This window comes from Macaca thibetana, chromosome 6 (genome assembly GCF_024542745.1).
Source record: "Macaca thibetana thibetana isolate TM-01 chromosome 6, ASM2454274v1, whole genome shotgun sequence".
NCBI classification, from domain to species: Eukaryota; Metazoa; Chordata; class Mammalia; order Primates; family Cercopithecidae; genus Macaca; species Macaca thibetana.
In genome coordinates this window covers 11,690,146-11,711,654 of record NC_065583.1, presented here as the reverse complement: position 1 = coordinate 11,711,654, position 21,509 = coordinate 11,690,146, and the positions used below count along the sequence as shown (strand labels likewise).

General features: G+C 44.9%; 1 protein-coding gene across 3 annotated transcripts in view; it reads left to right on the top strand.

The window, feature by feature from the left end:
* DOCK2 (dedicator of cytokinesis 2) overlaps positions 1-21,509 on the top strand; it is a 433,847-nt gene that overhangs the window by 368,435 nt on the left and 43,903 nt on the right. For all 3 annotated transcript variants that reach the window (XM_050794630.1, XM_050794631.1, XM_050794629.1), the window contains exons 33-36: positions 850-998; positions 10,388-10,473; positions 16,733-16,889; positions 18,853-18,893. In XM_050794630.1, the coding sequence (XP_050650587.1) occupies positions 850-998; positions 10,388-10,473; positions 16,733-16,889; positions 18,853-18,893 (433 nt within the window). The remainder of the gene's footprint in view (positions 1-849; positions 999-10,387; positions 10,474-16,732; positions 16,890-18,852; positions 18,894-21,509) is intronic.

Sequence of the window (21,509 nt, the reverse complement as noted above, 5' to 3'; positions counted from 1 at the left end):
ATCGTTTCAAACTGGCAAAACATATAGAGGCCGTGCAAGGTATCTTTTCTAGCTAAGGGTGGGAGGTGTAGAGAGGAGGCTTTTCTCCCAGAGGAAGGAGTGTTTAAGCTAAGATAGCACCCATCTGGGGGAGGCTACGTGGTAATGGGTAGCGGGTTAGGGAGCAGGCAGGGAAAAGTATTCTCAACAAAGGGGCGTAAAGTGCACAAGCCTTGCTGTGGGGGAAGCAAGGTGAAATTGTGACATTTGAGCCACCCTAGCTAGGCTAGAATGCCAGGAGCCAGGGGAGGGGTTGGAGGGAATGCCTTGAAATGAGGCAGAAGAGACGAGAAGTTGTGGTTCATCCGATCCTCAAGCTATGTGTTAAATCTCCTTGTTCCACTGACCACACTATTATAGCAGGTTCTTAGCAAATTTTGCTTTTCTCATTTCATAAAACAGTTGGTAAAAGCCCATTTAAAAACTCTCAGCAACACGGCGTGTATTGCAGACAGGCATAATTTCAAATGTGCTGTGCTTTGCCATCTCTAACATATTCAATCATGGTCCTATTTGCAGAGCAGACGGTGCAGGTGAAAACCCTTGTAAACAGTGACGTGCTTTCCACACGCGCACCCGTGGTATTAGCCTTAATAATCGGGCTTGTTTTGGATAATGCATGCACTCTAACGGGAGTTAATATATGTTAAGTGTTCAAAACGGTGCCTGGCTCGTGGTAAACAGCTATATAAGTGTTCACGATTGGTTTTACTATTATGCCTCCCTTTTTTTCTTTCCCCAGGCTTGGTCGGGGGAGGATCTGTGCATCGCCAAACTGTTATATGTGTTCACATTCCTCTTCTCTTTCAGGTCAGAACAAAATCTGCTTCATCCCAGGCATGGTGGGCCCTATATTAGAGATGACACTTATCCCTGAGGCTGAGCTCCGGAAAGCTACCATACCAATCTTCTTCGACATGATGCTGTGTGAATATCAAAGAAGTGGGGATTTCAAAAAGGTAAAAAATGAGGCCGGAAACTCATGCCAGCATCCCTAATCCCCAGCCCATTTCCCCATAATGATATCGTCTTTCCATCTCCCTGAGCTTCATTGAGAGGCTCGGCGGCAGGATAGGGACATTTATTCATAGGCCTGGAATGAGCTGGCAGATCAGATTTGGCCACTATTCTATCAAGCTTTTCCGTCCGAGGGCAAGATTAAAATGCACTTTCTTGCTGTGTATTTGCTCAGTCTCTTTCTCAAGAGTCTAAGAACCCCACGTCTCTACCTAATGATTCCCTAAAAATGTGCTCCCAGGGCCCGCTCCTCCCAGCAGTCCCACTCTCTCACCCACTCTTGTCTAGTACTTCGTCTTCTGGGCTGACTCTGCAGATCTGTGTTATCCAGAAAAAGCCGACACTGCTGGGTGTCACACTTGTCCACACATCAAATCTGATAGCAAATGGAGTTAGGGACATGTTGCTCAGGAGGGACCTCTGGATCTGTGAGGGAATAGGACGCTGACCCCAGCATGGAGGGCGTCAGAACCTCTGTGAAACATAAGAGCCGTTGCCCAAATATTGTCATTGAATATCTGGTCAAACTTGAAGAATGAGGTCCATTTCCTGGGCCTGGCCATGCTGGGAGCTCTGGCAGTGGAAGAAGCACCAGGTGCCACAATTGGCTCCTGGCACTGCTCAGTGACATTACCCTGTTTAGGAAGATTGGTCTTTAAGTCCTATCAAGGCTGCCTGAGCAGTTCCCTCGGGTCTCACCCTCTGTCCTCTCTGCCCCACATCCTCACTTAGTTTTACCTCTAACCAAGCTTCTAACCCTCCTCTCTCCCCCAGTGCGTCTACCTCTTACTCCTACCATGTCCTGCCTTAAAACAGGTACTTAAAAGGCAGCAGATTCCAAACTGCCTTTCCTTAAGATCCTTAGGGATATTTCCCTTCCTTTACCCATTAATACCCTAACCCCCACAGAATAAAGCACACACCGTCTAGCCAGCATCCCCAGCCCTCCCGGCTCCAGCCTTCTGGGGAATGTCTCAGCCATCCTCTCCAACTCTCCCCGCCTCACCTCTTCTCCACCATCCCTTCAGCCCATCTGAATGGCATTGCCTCTGTGGGTGTCCTTCGGGCATTTTTTTCATCCCATTACTTCTCTGCACAGTCACAACCCTGCCTCCCAACACCTTCTAAACTCCTACTGATCCTGCGAAGCCCATCCAAATGCCATGTCGTCTAGGAGGTCTTTTCTCCGCATTCCTGCCATTTGATTTCTAAGACATGACTGTTATGTACTGCCTTGTTTTATACTCATTTCTGTGCATTTTTCATCTTCCTCATCTGCATCTAATGACGATAATGATGATGATGATTATAATGACTGACTTTAGATATTTACTACGTATCAGGCATATGACACCTATTTTCTATTAGTTCATGCAGTCTTTTTTAAACTACAACTCTATGAAGTAGGTAACATTATCTTGTCTTACCCATTTTAAAGATGAAAAGAAACTGAGACTTAGAAAGCTGATGTCATCTGCTGAAAGTCACCATCAAGAAAGTGGCAGAACAAAGGCTGCAACAAGCAGGTCACTGCAATTCCTAAACCCATGCTGCAACCCGCACTATCCAGCCACCAGTATCTCCCAGTAATACTGGCTGAATGATATTCGCTAGAGTAGTGCTTTCCCTAAATATGTCCATGGAGCACTGATCCAACAAGATACTCTAGGGAAGAGGGTTTCAAGGTTAAATACCTTTGGAAGCCACTGCATATTGGAACCCCTCTTAGAGATTCCCAGTGCATATTGGAACCCCTCTTAGAGACTCCCAGGGCATATTGGAACCCCTCTTAGAGACTCCCAGGGCATATTGGAACCCCTCTTAGAGACTCCCAGGGCATATTGGAACCCCTCTTAGAGACTCCCAGGGCATATTGGAACCCCTCTTAGAGATTCCCAGTGCATATTGGAACCCCTCTTAGAGATTCCCAGGGCATATTGACAGAGTCAGGGCACTGAGACATTCCATGGCAAACAGATCTGTCATTTCTTAAATTTATTTCTTGAATTTATCCGTTGTCAGGATGAACATTTGTGGTCTTCGCCTGGGGCAGAGAGCACCTCAGGGTGCAGAAACTCAGGTGGTATGGCGTGTGACCTGGCACGGCTGCTTTCGATTAAAGCTCAGAAAAGGAGCTGAGAGGGAAAGCAGTAAGAAAATGAATTTTCTTTCAACCTAAATGAGGCTTAATGTTGGAGTAGTTGCCCAGGATTCAGATTAAAATTTAAAAGAAAAAAAGAAAAAAGAAAAAGAAAAGTTGTTCGAGAGGAATAAGAGACTAGTTTGCTATGATGATACCACTGTGAGAGGTAGCATTATAGGGACTTTAGTGCCAGAAGGGCTAGTGACCAGCTGCCTTTTTGTGAAGAGCCTGAAAAAAAATCAGGCTGAGTAGGTCAAATGGAGAAAGAGGCCATATCTGAGCAGTTGGGATAGGGGGAGTGGAGGGTGAAAGCTTGGATTGAATGTTTGAAGGCAGCTTGGAATTTGCTGCCTTTTAAGTGGGAGCAAGGTCTATGCAGCTTGGGACCATGTGAAGGGCACACACCATGAGATGAAGGGCACTTGACTTACCCTAAGACCCACTTCTGAGGCCAGCAGGTGCCTTAGAAGAGTTCCTGGGAACAGGTGTGCAAAAGAAACACACCAAGTGCCTGATGGTGTACAATGTCGCAGAAAGAAATAAGACCTGGTCGCTGCCTGGATTGTGACCTGACAGATGTGTTTGGTGGCCTCAGAGGGTTTCACTCTAGTGTGATTTTCCTTCCCTAAAGGATTCTGGTATCTTGATTTCTCTGTAGCATCCACCCACCTGTTTTCTCTGTATGGAGTCATTCCTTGGGCTCCTCACTCCAGTGTGCGTTCATTCTGAGCATGTTCCCCAATCACTTCTCCTCGCTGCTCCCTTATCAAAAGAGACAGGACAATCAGGCTGACTAATGAGGCAGATGCCCATGTGAAAACCAGCCAGCATGCTTCATAGGAGCTCAGCTGGGGGATACGTGGGCCCAGGCATGGTTTTTGGTTCAGAGTAAGCAGTCATGGAAGGCGTCTCCAGGAAAGGGAGGTGGTGACACCCTGCTGAATCTCAAGCAGCCTTGATGGCCAGAACAAGAGTGAACCCCAGGACTGGGGTGTAGAATCCAGGAGGGCTGGTGTGCAAAGTGGCATTAGTTCATGATGCTAAAATAATCCAATGAGAGAAGAACCAGGTCCCCCAGAAGACCACGTTGTTCCCTTTCTAAAATGTGGGTTGCTTAAGGGACAGAAGAAACTGAGCAGGGGCTTTTCTCCCAGGTCATACCAAACCCTCTGGCCTGTTGCCAGTTTCTTGAAGTTCTCTAGTTCTCATGCCTTTGTATGGGCTCTTCCTTTCATATCTTTGCCTGAAGAGATCCTAGACACCCTTCAGCTGAGACTTCACATTTTGGGAAAGGCTTTCCTTCTTCCTGAGGCAGTGGTTCATCTGGGTACAAGAGGCAAAGATTTGCTCAAGCCAAGTATACATAGGCTGGAACTAGGACAGAAAGGTGTTAGACTCTCAGTGGCTCGGGGTTCTGTGGGCTGAACAGGAGGCGACTCCAGGGCAATCTCTCTCTCTACTCTGGGTTTCTTTTGCAACCTCCATGCCAGATTTCCCTGTCTTGCCTCTCACCTGAATTTCATAGACAGCTGATGGGTTTGACTGATGACATTTACCCGTCATGAGTGCAGCATTTCGTCCCAGATCATCTCGGCGGTCTCTGTCCGTTGTCTAGGACTGGATGTCCCATCCCTGGTACACCACATGATTCCCTTGGTGGAGCTGTGGAAGGACAGTTTCAGAAAGAGGGCCTTAGGTGGACCCCACTGTGGCTGGCTTGGCCAGTACACATGCTAGAGTGAAACGTACCCTGTCCTGCCTGGGTTGAGTGGTCATCACACTTGTCCCACACAGCACAATTACCTGCTCATAGGTCTGTCTTCCACAGCAGACTGTGAGCTCTTGAGAGCCAAAGCTGGTCTCTCAGTCCTGAACTCCCAGTCCCTGTCAGGTGTCTGAGATGCATGTTGTGGGCACCATGTCAGTGTTCCCAGAATGAATGGGTGGAGGCATTTAGACCCCCATCCCAAGGCATTCAGGGGAACCACATCAGCACAGGGAGGTACATTCCAGCAAATGTTTTTATAACATAGAGTAATGGGGGTTGCTAATGACTGAGTAATCCCCTTGTGCTGGGTAGACCAGCTGTCTTGCTGGCCAATTCTTTGTGGAAGGAGGGGACGTAGGTGTTCTGGATGCTGTTGGTGGGAATGAGTGGGAGTCCTGGGGTATAGAGACCTTGGAGACTGGTTAGCTAGATTCAGATGGTAGAACTGTGTACCAGTCAGCATGGGGATCTGCGCCCTCAGCAGACAGGAGATCCCAGAGAGAATTCTTCTCTCAGAGAAAGAAGAGGGGATAGCATCTGACAGCAGTACCTAGAACAGTGCCTGAACACCATAGGAGCTCAGTCATTGCTCACTGAATGAATTAATAGATGGAGATAGCCATGTTGGCAGATTCCACTGAGACTGCATCTTGGCATGGAGTAAGTTGGTGATTTAAATTGTTTAGAACATAATGTGGAAAAGATTACATCAATTCAATAAATCTGCATTGAGTGTTTGCTGTGTTCTGGGTACTGTGGTTCGGATTCAGATAGACCTACTCCTTATAAGCTGAATAAATGTGGGTAAGTTATTGAACCTCTCTCAGCCTCAGCTTCTTCATCTGTAAATCGGGTATCAAACTGTCATTAGAGGTTCCCATCCCAAGCTCTTTGCGGGGATGAATTGGAACAATTAGAGACAACTCAAAGAAAATTAGAAAGCTGCACTGACTTCCAGACACCCCTTCTCACATGGCATTCTCTTTTCCAGATTCCTCCCAACTCTACTTCTTTCCACCCAGAATAACTGGCATTTCATAACAGAGGAGGTCAAAAGCAGACTTACTGGTGTTGATGTCATCGTCATCATCTTCCTGACATCCAGGCCTCTAAAACCATCTCTGCCCTTCCCATGTCAAAGTCAGCACCAGACATGTGAGGAAGAGCAATCATTCCCCAAATCTCACACTTCTACAGGGCTGGGCTCCAATCAGAAAACACTCTAGGAAAACAAGATGATAAAAATAGCCAAGATGTTCTAAAGCAACCAGGAGAGGCGAGAGAAGCAATGCAGGGAAGGCATGAAGCAAACACGAGGCCCATATCAGGTCATTCTTCTGGAAGAGGGAGGCCCAGGCAGGAGGTTTGGGCTCCTGGAGTCCACTCCTTTTTTCTTGATTTGAGCTTCTTAAGACTTGTATTGGGCCTCTGTAGAATCTGACTTCTGTAGTGGCCCAATGAAATCGATGGATACTCATTAGCAAACATCCACCTCACAGCAGTGGGCTAAGAAGTCAATGATATGATGCAGTCGTGTAGCTGTGGATGAAAATGGCAGTAATTTGGAGAAGCCAGAGCTACATCCTCAGCTCTGGATGGTGACAGTGTTGGGGGTAAGGACTGTTGCAGTATCATGATGGAGTGTATGTTTGGGAGAACCTTTTTTTTTTTTACCTTTTTTTTTTTTTAGACAGAGTCTCACACTCTGTCACCCAGACTGGAGTACAGTGGCACGATCTTGGTTCACTGCAACCTCCTTCTCCCGGGTTCAAGCGATTCTCCTGCCTCAGCCTCCTGAGTAGCTGGGTTTACGGGTGCCCACCACCATGCCCAGCTAATTTTTGTATTTTTAATAGAGACAGGGTTTCACTGTGTTGGTCAGGCTGGTCTTGAACTCCTGACCTCATGATCCACCCGTCTTGGCCTCCCACAGCGCTGGGATTACAAGTGTGAGCCACCATGCCCAGCCAGGAGCACCTTCTTGTGTTGGACCTTGGCCCTACCCTAGCTCAAGTTCATCCATCCATTGGAACTCCAGACCAAGGTCCTACTTTGCCTCAGCCTCCTCATTTGTAACATGGGGATGATGATGTTCTTCTCCCTTGGCTGTTGTAAAGATTAAATGAGAGTATGATGCCCATGATAATGACAATGACAACACAACGACAATAGCATGATGAGCTTTGCTAACAATTATTGAGCACTTACTGTGTGCCAAGTGCCTTTTACTTGTGTTTGCCCTTTAATTTGTTACAGTACCACTACAAAGGAGGTGCTGTTTCAAATCTCCATTTAATAGATGAGCACACTGAGCCTCAGAAATGTTTATTAACTTGGCTAAGGTCATAGGGCTGGGAAAAAAGTCAAAGCAAGACTCAAACCAAGTCTATTCAATGCCGAGGACTATGATCATAGCCATTTCTGAGCACAGCAATGACCCTGGGATATGCCTGACTGAGACCTTACCCCTCCAGCTCACCCCAAGGGCTCAGGCATGGTGGTGTGGTATCATTTGTCTCTGCACACTCTCTGGCACCCTGTAATTTCCCTCCTGGCAGGCTCTTTTGTGACGCTGAGACAAGTGCTTATTTACCTCAACCACTTCTCTGCTCCAAAGAAAAGTTCAGCTCACCAGGAAGAATCATGCCAGCATTTCCCAGTGAACCCCTCAGACAAGAAAAAATGCTGCTTTTCTCCCCTTGCGCTGCTCTCTGGTAACATTCAGCAGTAATAACAATAACATTAGTGGTGATGACAAGTCGATAGAGCACAGCGCACACTTAAGGTTCGGCACTTTGCTTGTGCTTTACATATAAAATCTCTGTGCCTGTAACTACTCCACACTGTAGGTACTACTGTTATGCCAGTTGTATTGATAAGGGGTAGACAAATGCTGTCCCACAGGCCAAATTCATCCTTCCACCTGCTTTTGTAAATAAAGTTTTATTGGACTACAGCCATGCCAATTTGTGTACGTGTTGTCTAGGGCTGGTTTTGTGCTACAGCAGCAGAGTTGAGTAGTTGTCACAGAGACCATCTGGCCTGCAAAGCCTAAATTATTTACTGTCTGGCCCTTTACAGAAAATGTTTCCCAGTCCCTGATGTAAATCCTGACACTGAGGATTCGAAAGACCTACCAGCTTTCCCAAGATGGCAGAGGGAGGCAGGGAGGGATTTAAAGCCAGACAGCCGCACAGCAGACTCATTGTGTAGTCCCTCAGCTGTATTTCTTCCTGCTCTAGGCTTGGCAGAGAAGACATCTCTAAGCATGATAGTCCCCAGCCCTTGACATTGGATAATATTCAACACACACATACTGCTTGACAGGATGCACCACAGAAGGGGCATGACTCGTTTGCAGACTGGCAGTCTAGACCCTTGCCACACTGGGCCTCATCTAGGTGTCTGTTCCCTTCCTCCCTCCCTCCCTCCCTCCCTCCCTCCCTTCCTTCCTTTCTTCCTTCCTTCTATTTGTCCATCCATCCGTCCTTCTCTGCTTAAGCTGAACTGCTGTCCTCATCTTTCTCCACATTCCCACCTTGACACTTTTGCTCACACCATTTCCCTCATCTGGAATGCCTTCCATTTCACATTTATCACAGTCCTACCCATCTTTCCAGGCCCAGTATATCTCCTTCAATAAGTCTTCCCCAGCTGAGGCAACTCATGAGAAATTCTTTGGCATTTGTGCTGTATCAGCACAAGCTTTTGGTCCCTTCCTTAGACCCTTTGTGCACAAAAGTGAGGGAACAATGGCATCACGGATGATGTGTGAACCAGAGGGAAGAGAAAATGTGGTCCCTGCCTTATCATCACCTAAAGATTCCAACTCCATGGAGCTCTGTCCTTTATGCACAGGAAAGAGCCTGCCAAAGGTATCTGCCATTCATCTGAGACTTTAGACAGGTCACTTAAACTCTCTGAGTCTCTACTTTTTCACCTGTAATAATAACTGACACCGAGGGTTGTACCAAGCAAGGGCTGGCCACTCTTCGTGCATTGTCACATTTAAAGGTGATCCGTGACCTCCAGACTTCATGAAGTATTATGAAGACCGGGTGTCAACAGGTCACGTTAGAAGCCAGGACTCCCCAAGTCCTCTTTTGGTCTTGGTGACCTTTGCCAAGCTCCGCTTTCCCTCTCCAGGTGCCAGTTTATTTTTTAATGGTAAAATGAGGGAAGAGCAGACTGCACGATTTGGATGGACTCTTCAGGGTATAATACTAAAACAGTACAAACCATTTTGCGTCAAAATCATGTTAAAAAGACACAGGGTGACTTCAAAACAATGTGTTGAATAAGCCATGCACTCCAGTGGGTGAAATGCTTCTTAACATGGAAAGTAGGGAGACAAAACCTTCTGTGGCTTCAATGCCAGTTGGTGGAACTGTAGATGGATACTTGCTTTCTGATCACTTACCTAATCTGATCTCTGATCATTACAATTGTCACCAGTCTTGACTTATCTAAGACCTGACATTTGCTCCATGTCTTATGAGTATTTTTCATCATTTCTTTGGTTGGAGGGAACAAAACTCCAATTCAAACTGGCTGATATATACACAGATCAGCTCATATGAATGGGAAAGCATCAGATGTGACTGAATGCAGGGGCTCACAAATGGCATCAGGCCTCTGTTTCTCTGTATCTTCTGCTCTCTGCTTGCCTCTGTATTGGTGTAATTCTCAGACAGCCTCTTTCATTGTGGTCAGCAGCAGCTTCAGGCTCAAGACCTTCCATCTTTAGGTTGAACAGAAAGACTCATTTTGCTAAGAGTTCCTATAAAGCCTCAGATTTAGCATCTCACTGTCTCAGTCCAGACCTTTATTAATGCTGGGACCTGGGCAATAAAATATATTGATTAGGAGCTAGGCCTGTGTCAGGTCTCCACACCTGGAATTAGGGAGGGATGTTCAGCCCACCAGAGCCCCAAGGACTACTGTTAAGACTGGTGTGATCACCAAAATATGGAGAAAGGAATGAAGGAATGCCAAGCAGGCAGAAACAATAGCTGTCCAGGAAATATGTCCATTCCCTTTTCCTCTTTCTGCAAAATTTCTACTTAACCTTTGAAAACAAGCTCAAATAACATGGGCTGTGAGAAGTCTTCCCTGACCTCTTCTTCTCCTTCTCCTTCTCCTCCTCCTCGTCTTCCTCCTCCTCCTCCTTTCTTCTTTCTTCTTCTTCTTTCTTTCTTTCCCCCCGCACCCCTCTCTCATCACCCATGGCTCCCCTTCACTCTCTGGGCACTCCAAAAAGGCAGACATAGTATTCTGTTCCATTTTGCATTCCCAGATCCCAACACTCAACCTGGGAGATAATGAGTGCCCCCTAAAGCTTTGGTTGAAATAATGAATTGACTAATTTCAGCCCTCAGCCTCCTAACGTTATTGTTGATTTTTGCCTCCTGCATCTTCAGTTTGAAAACGAAATCATCCTGAAGCTGGACCACGAGGTGGAAGGGGGCCGAGGCGATGAGCAGTACATGCAGCTGCTGGAGTCAATGTAAGTTCAGTGCCCCGTGTGCAGGAACAAGCCTGTGAAGGTCAGGTGAGGCGGGTGGGCTCAGAACTCCAGGGGGCTCTGAGTGATTGTGTCCTCCCCTGGAGATCGATCTAGAGGCTCACGGGTATCGGCAAAGCTCCATTTTTGGAAGAAACCTCACATTTCTCTCTGGAGTGGCCATTTGTTTGGAACTGACACAATGGGCCAGATGAAAAGAATCTTTGCTGTGTCGGGAAGAGGGAAATAATCCACCAAAATGTCTACTTTCATCACATCTTAACTGTGGAATATGGTTGCTATTTTTCCTTTCTTTTCTGTTTAAATATTTGACAGATGTTGGTCATGACCTACATTTATTGAGCACACATAGTAACTTAGCATGCTATTGTGCAATGTGCTATGTAATGCCTCCTTTAATCACACTTACTCCCTTTGATGCCCATTTCACAGAGGTGGGCCCTGAGGCTGAGGGGAGTAAGCACATTGTTCAAGTAAGCACATTGACAAGCTAGTGGAGTGGACAAGCTGCATCCTGAACCTAGCTCTGCCTGACTCCAGTGCCCAGGCCAGGGGCAGACAGTGGACAGAGAACAGTGTCCAAGACCACTGGACTTGGAGTCAGGACATTGTTTTAACAGCTTTCTTGAGATATAATTCACAGCCATGCAATTTACCCAAAGTGTACAATCATTGACTCTCAGTATGTTCACAGAGCTATGTAACCATCGCCACAATCAATTTTACAACATTTTCATTACTCCTGAAAAGAAACCCTGCACCCCTTAGCCACTGCTTCTGCCAACACACACACACACACGCACGTGCACGCACGCACGCGCGCGCGCACACACACACACACACACTCACAAACACTCCCCATCTCCCCTAGCCCTAGGCCACCATTACTCTGCATTCTGTCTTGCCTATAATGTTTTCAAGGCTCATCCATGTTGTAGCATGTTTCAGTACTTAATACCTTTTAATTGCCAGATAATATTCTACCATGTGGATGTACCCCATTTTGTTTATTCCTCTCTCAGTTGATGTGTATTTAGGCTGTTTCTACCTTTTGACTATGAGTATTGATTCTGCTGTGAGCGTGCAGGTACAAGTTTTCGTGTGGACATAACGTTTACAGTTCTCTTGGGTATATACCTAGAAATGGAATTGCTGGATCATATGGTACCTATATTTGACCTTTTGAGAAACAACGACTATTTTCCAAAGTGGCAGCTCCATATATATTTCTACCAGCAGTGTATAAGGGTTCCAATTTCTCTGCATTCTTGTTAACACTTGTTAATATCTGTCTTATTGACTACAGCCACCCCAGGGGGTGTGAAATGATATCTCATTGTGGTTTTGAATCGCATTTCCGCGATGTGTAGAATTCATTGATTTTCAGTACACTCACGGGGCTGTGCGCTTTTCCATGTGCGTATGGGCCGCTTGTATATCTTTGGAGAAAGACATTGGGTTTTGATCCTGGCTCTACCGATTCGCAGCTGCAAGACTTCACAGGAATCACATATGTCTGGCCTCAGTATCCCCATTTCTGAAATGGGAATAATAAAGCTCCTGTGGTTATTCTGAGAACTGAATAAGTATAAAGCATCTGGCACACAGCAGGTAAATGCTTCATAAATATGCTTCCATCTCCAGGCCTTGCTCCCAGTTTCTGTGTTTGACAGCTTAGTAATTGCCCCCTTCTCCCGTGAGGCCTTCTCCTGAGGCTCAGGAACGTGACTCAGACAACCCCACTTCCCGCTAACTGTATATTCTCTGATTTGTATGATTCTCTGAGATCACTCTTGTTTGGATTCTTTCTTCAATCCTTTTTGAATATTTTAATTTCAATAAGAAAAGAAAACTGAAGGCCTTGTTCTGACCTCTACAATAAGCCTCTCCACCCTGCCCAACCAGCCAGAGCCCAGAGGACAGGATGGCGCCCCAGGCAGTGCCATCTCAGCTGGCCCCTGTCCCCTTCCTGTCACCGTGCATGGCCCTCACTAAACACTTAGAATGCAAATGCCATTTGGCCAGAAGGAGAAACCCACTGTCTGTCCCTCAGGTGGATATGGAGACTGATGTATCCGGGAGGGAATAAACAACGTTCTGGCTGAGTCAGTGCTTATCTTAAAGTTCTAAACAAGAAAATCAAAATATTGACCAGAAGTGAAGCCATGAACAGTGCTGGCAATTTCCATTTTTATAAGCGGATGGGGCTCTGCGGCGGTCTTCAGATGATCAGCTGGGTTTTCAAATCCTTCCCGAGTGATTATTTATAAAAGGAGTCCTTAGAGGTCAAAGAAATTAAAGACAGCTCATTATTTTTCTCCTGAAATAGACGTGTGAATGATTTTTACACAAAACGAATCAGTCCGACACAGGGAGCCAGGGCCCCATTAGAACAACCATGGGGCCCCTGTGCCTTCTCCTTCCTTTCACCTCTCTGAGCCTCAGTTTTCTTATCTGAAAACTGGGGATAAAAATATTACCGAGCCCTTAGAGTTTTTGTTGGGATTGAATAAGAAAAATCATGTTAAGTGCTTAGCACAATTTCTGATACTGAGTGGTTAGTCTAGCAATATTAATTATTAGTAGTACAGACTGATTGTCCCTTATCTGAAATGCTCCGTACCAGAAGTAGTTTGAATTTGGGATTTGTTTTTCAGATTTTGAAATAATTATATTTAATAGTTAAGTGTCCCTCATCTGAAAATCCAAACTCCAAAATGCTCCAGTGAGCATTTCCTTTGAGTGTCATGTTAGTGCTCAGAAAGTTTGAATATCACATTTTCAAATAGGGGACAGTCAACTTGTATTACTTAAAGGTGGATAGCATGGTAGTTATTTGAAGCCATGAGCTTACCTGTCTTTTCTCCCCTGGGCTACTTGAGATGCCTGAGAACACGCTGTGGTGTTTCTCTGTGGGAAAAATATTTCCGCTAAATCTGACAATGATTGGCTTGATTCTTAAGGTCCTCCACTGATACACAGGGCCCCCACTGGGCAGATACAGTCCTGTGGGCACATGGCTTGGATGGGGCCTTGGTGAGCTATTCTCCCTGTGGCCACTGCAGCCTTGCATAGGAACACAAGGTTTAAGGCATGGAGTGGGGCTGCATTTCAGTCCTCATGTGCTCTGTGCAGTGCACAAGCTATATAACACAGAACTCCAGTTCTCCCGACCCTCAAAACTCTCCTTGGAACTCTCGCTCATTGATCCATGTATATCTGAAAGTGTAAGTCTCACATTGAATGGAGTCATAAGACACTCCCCTGCCTTTCTGTATTTTATTCCTGGGAATAGTTCTAGAAGGGGTTGAGGGAACCAGAAGGTTGAAGCAGATAGATGTATGTTCTTGGGCCTTTATCCTACCTAGACCCTTTCAATCCCTGGAAGAGGACCTGTCACAGGTCATTTCATTTCAAGGAATGAAAGAAAGTCCAGTTTCATTAGCACTGACAGAGAGGGGGAGTCTGGGATCCTCCCTCTAAAAGCTTCCAATGCCAAGTGCAAATCAATTGCAGTGAGGAGTGAGCCCCCTCTAGTCCTCCCCCGACAGGAGCAGAAGCAGTGTGGCAAGTGTCCACCACCCTTCATTCCACCATGTGAGGAATTAGCTACATTCCCTCATGATTCCCAAAGCTTTTGTTATTGCCACTCATACTCTGTTGTGGGATTACAAGGTAGGCAATTAAACAGGCTTAGCATGTGGTCTGGAACACAGGCAGTACTGAATAAGTGGTTGTATCATTATATATTATGATTAATTTTTATCTATGTTTCCCATGCTAGACTGTGATCTCCTGCAACTCTGAATCCACAGTTTCTAGAATGCCACATGTTGAGTGGAAGGGTGGACAGTGGATGGATGGGTCATTTCTAGCCAATGTTCCCATCCATTTCACAATCCTAGATGGTTTGAGCACCTTTCTGGCTTCATGCATAAAGAATAGAGAAAGAAAGCAAGCCAAGACCTTTTTCATCTAAAACCTGGTTTCTCCAAGTGTGGTCCATGGACCCGCAGCATTGGCATCACCTGGGAGCTTGTTAGTAAGGCAGCTGCTCGGGAACCAGCCCAGATGTGATGAATCAGAATCTATTAACACAATGCCCCAGTGATTCCCATGCACGTGGAAGTTTGCAAAGCCCTGGACAAAACCATTGTTCTTAGTGTTAGCTGCGTGTTGGAATCTCCTAGAGAATGTAAACAGTAAAGCACTGCTGCCTGGGTCCCACCCACAAAGATTCCAAAGTTATTGACCTAGGTTGGGCATTGGGCTTTGTAAAAGCTCCCCTGGTGATTCTATCATGTGACCAGAGCTGAGAACCTCAGATGTGGCCAAGCTCAGACCCCGAGATGTCTCCTGCCCTGGAAAGCTTTACAAAGTCACACACCAAACACTGGGAAGAAGCTTTGTTGCATTGTCATTAGGGTGGCACACAGGGCTAGAAGTGACTGTCCCAGGAGGAGGCATGCACAGCTGTGGCTGAGCCAGACAGGTCTAAATCACAGAGCCATTTGCATCTCCCATTGAGAGCTGGGGAACAGTTGCTTTTCCCAGAGTGAAGATGGATTTGTCTTATCACAGCCACAGTTTGAGATGTCGCCTTCTTGCAGCCTGGCTTGGCTTCTTGGAGGAAATGACCCTCAGAAGTCCTTGCTTTTCTTACCTTTACCTTCCTAAGGGCCCCTGGAGAGTTACAGTTCCACGGGGAGAGGAGACAGATACAAATAGCGTGGCCTGCATAATGTCTACTTGAGATGCCTGAGAACACACTGTGGTGTTTCTCTGTGGAAAAATATCTACCCCAAATTTAACAATGATTGGCTTGGTTCTTAAGGTCACCACTTCTGCTTACTATCAGACCGATATTGGGAAGGTCCTTTAATCTTTCTCAGCCTTCATTTCCTCACCTGCAAAATGAGGGGAATAATTCTCACTTATCAGAATTACTGTGAGGATTTGTTAGGAAAAGTAACTAGTACAGTGGCTGGCACAGAATAAGTAATTAAGAAGAAACAGTCATCAAACAAAATTTTAACCCATCTGTTTCTCCCCACCTAGCCTGTGGGCTGCTAGACAGTAGATGTGGTTCTTTTGTATATTGATATCTTTCTCCCCACCACACAAGGCCTAGCAACTAATAGGTGCTTAAAGATGTTACATTTTTATTTTTGTTTTTAAAATTTAGAATATGAATACTAAAACAAATATTATAATTTTAAAAAATAATTTACACATACTTAAATAGAAAATTGGAGGCTTTTCTTTCCTATTTTCCTACCTAAAGGCTTGTTGGAAACAACCATCACTACGAGTCTGGTGTCTGTCCTTGCTGACTGTACATGGCACTTTATAAGCACACGGAGATACATGATAGCCATGTGCACTCACACACGCATGCAGTGTTTGGCGGTAGAGACACTGATGCTGGGGCCAGACTGTTTGATATTCCTGGGCCTTTCTTGGACAAGTTAGTGGGCCTCTCCATGCCTTCGTTTCCCTATCTACAAAAGTCCCATCTCATAAAACCGTGACAGGAGGTTAAATGAGTTACCATTTGCATGAGGTCTACAATAACACCCAGGCCATGCTAAGCTCTGTGTCAGTTGGTTAACTGAAAAACAAATATTGTTCTGAGACTTACTTTTCTCACCTAGCTCTATATATTATAGAGCTTTTCATACCCAGACATATTGAATCTCTCTAATATTTTTAATGTCTTCATAGAATTCCATTTGGTGAAGGTACTGTAATTTACTTAGGCATTTCCCAACTGATGAACATTTAAGATGGTTCCATCTATTTCACTATTAGACACAATTTGTGAGTATTATATCTTTGCATACTTCTGGGAATATTTCTGTAGAATAGATTCCACAAAGTAGAGTTGTGGGGTCAGAGGATATGCACATTTACAATTTTGACAGATACTATGAAAATTGCTTCCCCAAAAAAGTTTTGTTGATTTATTCTCAGCAGGGGTGGGTAAAAGTGACCATCTCCCCCACCATCATTACCCATATTGGAAACTATTTTATTTTTATTTTTTCCCATTCTGATGTTAGGAAAAAAAAAACACTTGCTGCACTATATGGATAAATACATGAATAAATGAACAAAAGGAGCAGTCAGGGAACTTGGATTGACTGACTGATTTTGCATATGCTCTATCCCACTACCCACTGGCCCCAGCACACTCTTTATCCCCAGCCGTGAGCTCACTGCCCTCTGGTCTCTGCCACAGCCTGATGGAGTGTGCTGCAGAGCACCCAACCATTGCCAAGTCAGTGGAGAACTTCGTGAACCTGGTCAAAGGCCTCCTGGAGAAGCTGCTGGATTACCGGGGCGTGATGACGGATGAGAGCAAAGACAACCGCATGAGCTGCACTGTGAACCTGCTGGTGCGTGGGGCTGGCGGGTCCAAGTCAGACCAGAACCCTGCATGGGGCTGGGCTTTCTTTGGGTCTCACGATTGTTCTTCATAGGGAAGCGGTGCTTAAGGGCTTTGGAAAGCAGACAAATGTGGAATGGAACGTCTGCTGTGCTTTGTGCTAGCTCTGTGTCTTGAGGCTGTCACTTCACCTTTCTATGCCTCAGTCTCCTTATTTATAACATGAGATTAATGCATATTACCTTTAGCACTCAACACATCACGTGGAAGGGAGATGACAGTATAGACTGGCTAAGAGTATGAGCTTTGGAGTCACACAGCCTCTGGGTTTCCATCCTGTGTCTGATAATTAATAGGATGGACAAGCTAAGGAAATGCTCTGAAGTCTTAGTTTGCTTGTCTATTACAAGGATAAAATAATGGTTCCAATTTCATTAGGTTGTATTGTCCTGGCCCATGGTTAAATGCTCAATATGTGTTAGTTTCCTTCTTCTTATGGAATGGAGTCACACTGATAACTAGAATTGCTGTTACTGTGAACCAGGTTAACCAGAAAAACTAACCCCAGATCCAAGTTATTAACCCCTATATTTCATGAGCTCCCATGGGCTGGCTGCCAAACAGCCTCTCTCACATGCTCTGTGATTCAATCAAGAGACAGGTAGGTAAGCAGCCATAATGCTTCATATTCACCATGTCATCCCACCTTAAAACGGTTTAAAAGAATGAAGTTGACCAAAAGGCCATGTGGCATCCATCACATCAACCTCCCTACCATCCCCAAGGTTCCTGAAACACAAACCCTGTCCCCATAGCTCTTTTGTATGGCCTCCCTTTACCCTAAATGGAGTTTTGTTTTTTTTTTTAACAGCCTAGATATTGCCATTAATTTCCCAGAATGCCAAGGAGAGTTTAAAAATCCTGATGACAGCAGAAATGAATTCATTGCTAATAACTCCACCAGACCCAGTTTACATAAAGATCATGCAGAGGTGTTTGCCACGGGCTGAGCAGCTTCTCTCTAAGGAGAGACAGAGTTGGTTGAGGAAAATGACTTTTAACAGCCAGCTAGAATCAGGGAGAATGCTTGGAACAGACAGTTCTCCAAGCACTTAGACACCACTAGGTTTCAGTGCGTTGCTTAAATATGGTGTCAAGGAGGGGGATGGGGATGGAGGTGGTATCAGGACAGATGATGTCCAGTATGATTTGCTGCCCATTGACTGTGTGCTCTGGAACATGTCACCGCCCCTCTCTGAACCTCAGGTGCACATGGGTGTGCTGCATTAAACCAGGATATGCACCTGGTATGGCTCAGGGATTGGACCAGGACCAACTGGCTCAGAATCTGTAAGAACTTGTTTTAAAAAATGCCACGGGATTAGGATCTCTGGTGGTGAAGTCCAGGGTAACTACTAGTGTAAATGGCCCCTAAGCTGGAATAGGGACCTAGATTCCTATGTATTGCCAAGTTTAAATGTTTTGGCTACAGAATCCCATATAACTCCTGATAGTTCTGCACTATCAGGAATTCTGATCTCCTACTATTACCGAGGTGCTGTCACTCACTTTCCAACTCAGGTGCTTTCCTGTGCAAGGCCTGAGCTTCGAAACTTCAAGCTGGGCTGCCTTTCAACGTGGACTTGGTCAAAGTAGACTACCCCAGTCTTGGCAGCTCACCTCTCAATGCAGCCAAAAACTGATCTGCACCTCCTGATATGTGATGGCTGAGACACATCAGGTCCTCTGTTCCTTTGTAGTCTAAGGGTCAGGGAAGTGACTTTCAAAGCAGAATCTTCCAGTGAGGCTGTTTGATGCATCTTTGGTGCATCCAGGATAATAAATTTCCTATTCCTATCTTAGGGTACCCAGATAGTAAACAGCAATCTTCCTCTCATCTTCATCACCACACCCTTGACCTCTGTGACATTGCAAAGAACAACACTCATCATTGTTTTTCCTCCCCTATCTAGAATTTCTACAAAGATAACAACAGAGAGGAGATGTACATAAGGTAAGATTCATAGTTTCTGAAATCCAGATCTGCTGTGTCACTTTCCTGCTCAGTATCCATCGATGGCCCCTGCTGCCTTCAGGATAAAATTTAAACTTCTCTTCTTGACATTCAGGCCCCCTGTGTTGTGATTCCTGTCAATTTCTCCAGATTCAACTCCTTCATTCTCCCATAAAACCACTTGAAATCGTCTAGGCCTTCCACGCTGTCCTGTTGTTCCCACAGCTCGTATTTTCCTGAAGAGCGAATACTTTGTGATTTGAGCTGTTGGGGTGCATTTGCACTGTTGCAGGGCTGACCTTGGATAAATTACTGTGAAGCCTGAGTCCAGACATGTAGTAAGACCATTGACTAGCCCAGTTTTGAAGGGGAAAAAAAAATACGAAGATGCATGATGTCTGCATCCTTGTAGGCATTTAAACGATATTATTTAAATATATCATGAAGGGTTTTTTGGGGACATTAGCCTGGAGCAGAGAACTCCTTTGCCAGTTTTTCTCAGAATCTCATATTTTTTTCTGCAATTTTAAAAGTATTGTTACTTTTATTTATAATAAAAATATGTACTTATTATAAAACAAAAATAAACTTATACAGGCAAGCAACACAAAAAATGAAATAAATTCCCATAATCCATACATATTTCCAGACCTTTTATGTTTGTATATACATTGAATTCTATGCATACATATTTTTTGCAAAAATGGCTTTATATTACTTGTAATTTATTCTTTGCTTTTTCTAACTTGACAAGAACTCCATATCGATGGATGTATATCAACATCATTTTTAATGAAACTATAAAATTATTTTCCAGAATATACCATCATTTATATAGCCAATCCTATATTGTTGAACATTTAGGTTGTTTCCAACTTTCTTCTACAATAAAAAGGATAACAACTTTTTTTTTTTGTGGGGGGGACATAGTTTCACTCTTGTTGCCCAGGCTAGAGTGCAGTGGTGCCAATTCAGCTCACTGTAGCCTCTGCCTCCTGGGTTCAAGGGATTCTCCTATCTCAGCCTCCTGAGTAGCTGGGATTATAGGCATGCACCAGCACACCTGGTTAATTCTGTATTTTTAGTAGAGATGAGGTTTCACCATGTTGGCCAGTCTGGTCTCGAACTCCCAACCTCAGGTGATCTGCCCACCTTGGCCTCTCAAAGTGCTGGGATCACAGGCGTGAGCCACTGCGCCCGGCCACAACAACAAAATTCTTGAACATACACCTTTATGCACATCCTTATGAGACTGGAGCCCTTGAGGTAGAGTCAACCAGAAGATTGAGGAGTAAGGTATTTACAGGGCTTTTGTGACATTCTGTCAGAGGGCAGAGACTTTAAGTCTACACTCACTCTGCTATTATGAAAGATATATCTAGGTACCTAGTTTAGCATTACTCCAGAAATAGGAGCTATCATTTGGAGAAAAAAATAATTTTACAGGTTGTCCTGAGTTTGGGATATTTATAACATCATTAATCATACCTTATTGTAGCAGCACAAAGCTTTAGGGTCTGAAGGACCTCAGTCCTTGCCTCGCGTTTTCTGTAACCTTGGATAAATTCATCTTTCTGAGGTTTTCCTACCTGTAGAATGTTTCCATCCTGCCTTCTGTTTTGATGATTAAATGAAGTACTATAAGTAATATGGCTGCCCCATGGTTTCCTCCATCCAACCTTGTTTCTCCCCTTCTCATTTTAGAAACACAGATGGCAAATCCCAGACCTCCACAAGCTTTGGAAATTTAAGGCCCGTAGTAATCTAGGAAAACCGTATTTGTCTAGACAGCAAACAGGGTATAGTCTGAAAATCTGTTCTGTTTGGCAGGCAGAATATTTAAAAACATTTTTAATTGGCTGCCAAAATTTAAAAATCTGGAGATTTTACATAAAATTCAAAATTTCCTTTTTCTCCTGGAAAACTCAGAAGGCATGACAACACTGGGCCCTCGTCCTATTCTGATGACTGTTAGCCGAACTGGGTGGTGGCAGCCATTCTGGACACGGCTGGAACATTGTCGTCATGACATCATCTCTATTCCCTACTGTGCTACTCCCCGCCCACCTCACTCAAGCACCTGGCACCTGGAGGTGCTTGAGTTTTGTATCCCTGGTTGGGGGATGTCTTCTTTTTATTAGGGTGTCTTCTTTTGGGTTCTGCAGCAGATCATCAGACCCTTGAGTTAACAAGGAAGAGGAGAGGGTGCCAAAGGAGGAGTTGAAAGTAGCAAGGAAGCTCTCCCCTGGGCTGCTCTCCCCAAGTTTTTTGAACTCAGCCATCTAGGGGTCTGAGGCATGGAGGATGGGCAGGAGGAGATAAGGCAGAATTAAGCTATGTATGCACACACAGATGTTTCTAAATTCCAAACTGTCTACATGGAGGTCATGTGCAATTTCACGGTTAACTCTGATTAGCAGAACATTAGGCGGGAGGAGAGTGGAAAGGCTGCATCTGTGAAAGCAGAAATCACTGAGCCTGAAATCTGCTTCTGGCTCTGGCTCTTTTAACCTGGATCTCAGTTTTCTCATTTTAATAGCATTGTTGGAATGATGAATTGATAAAAATACATGATAATAAAACACCCATTTGTTGAATGAATGAATGAATGAATGA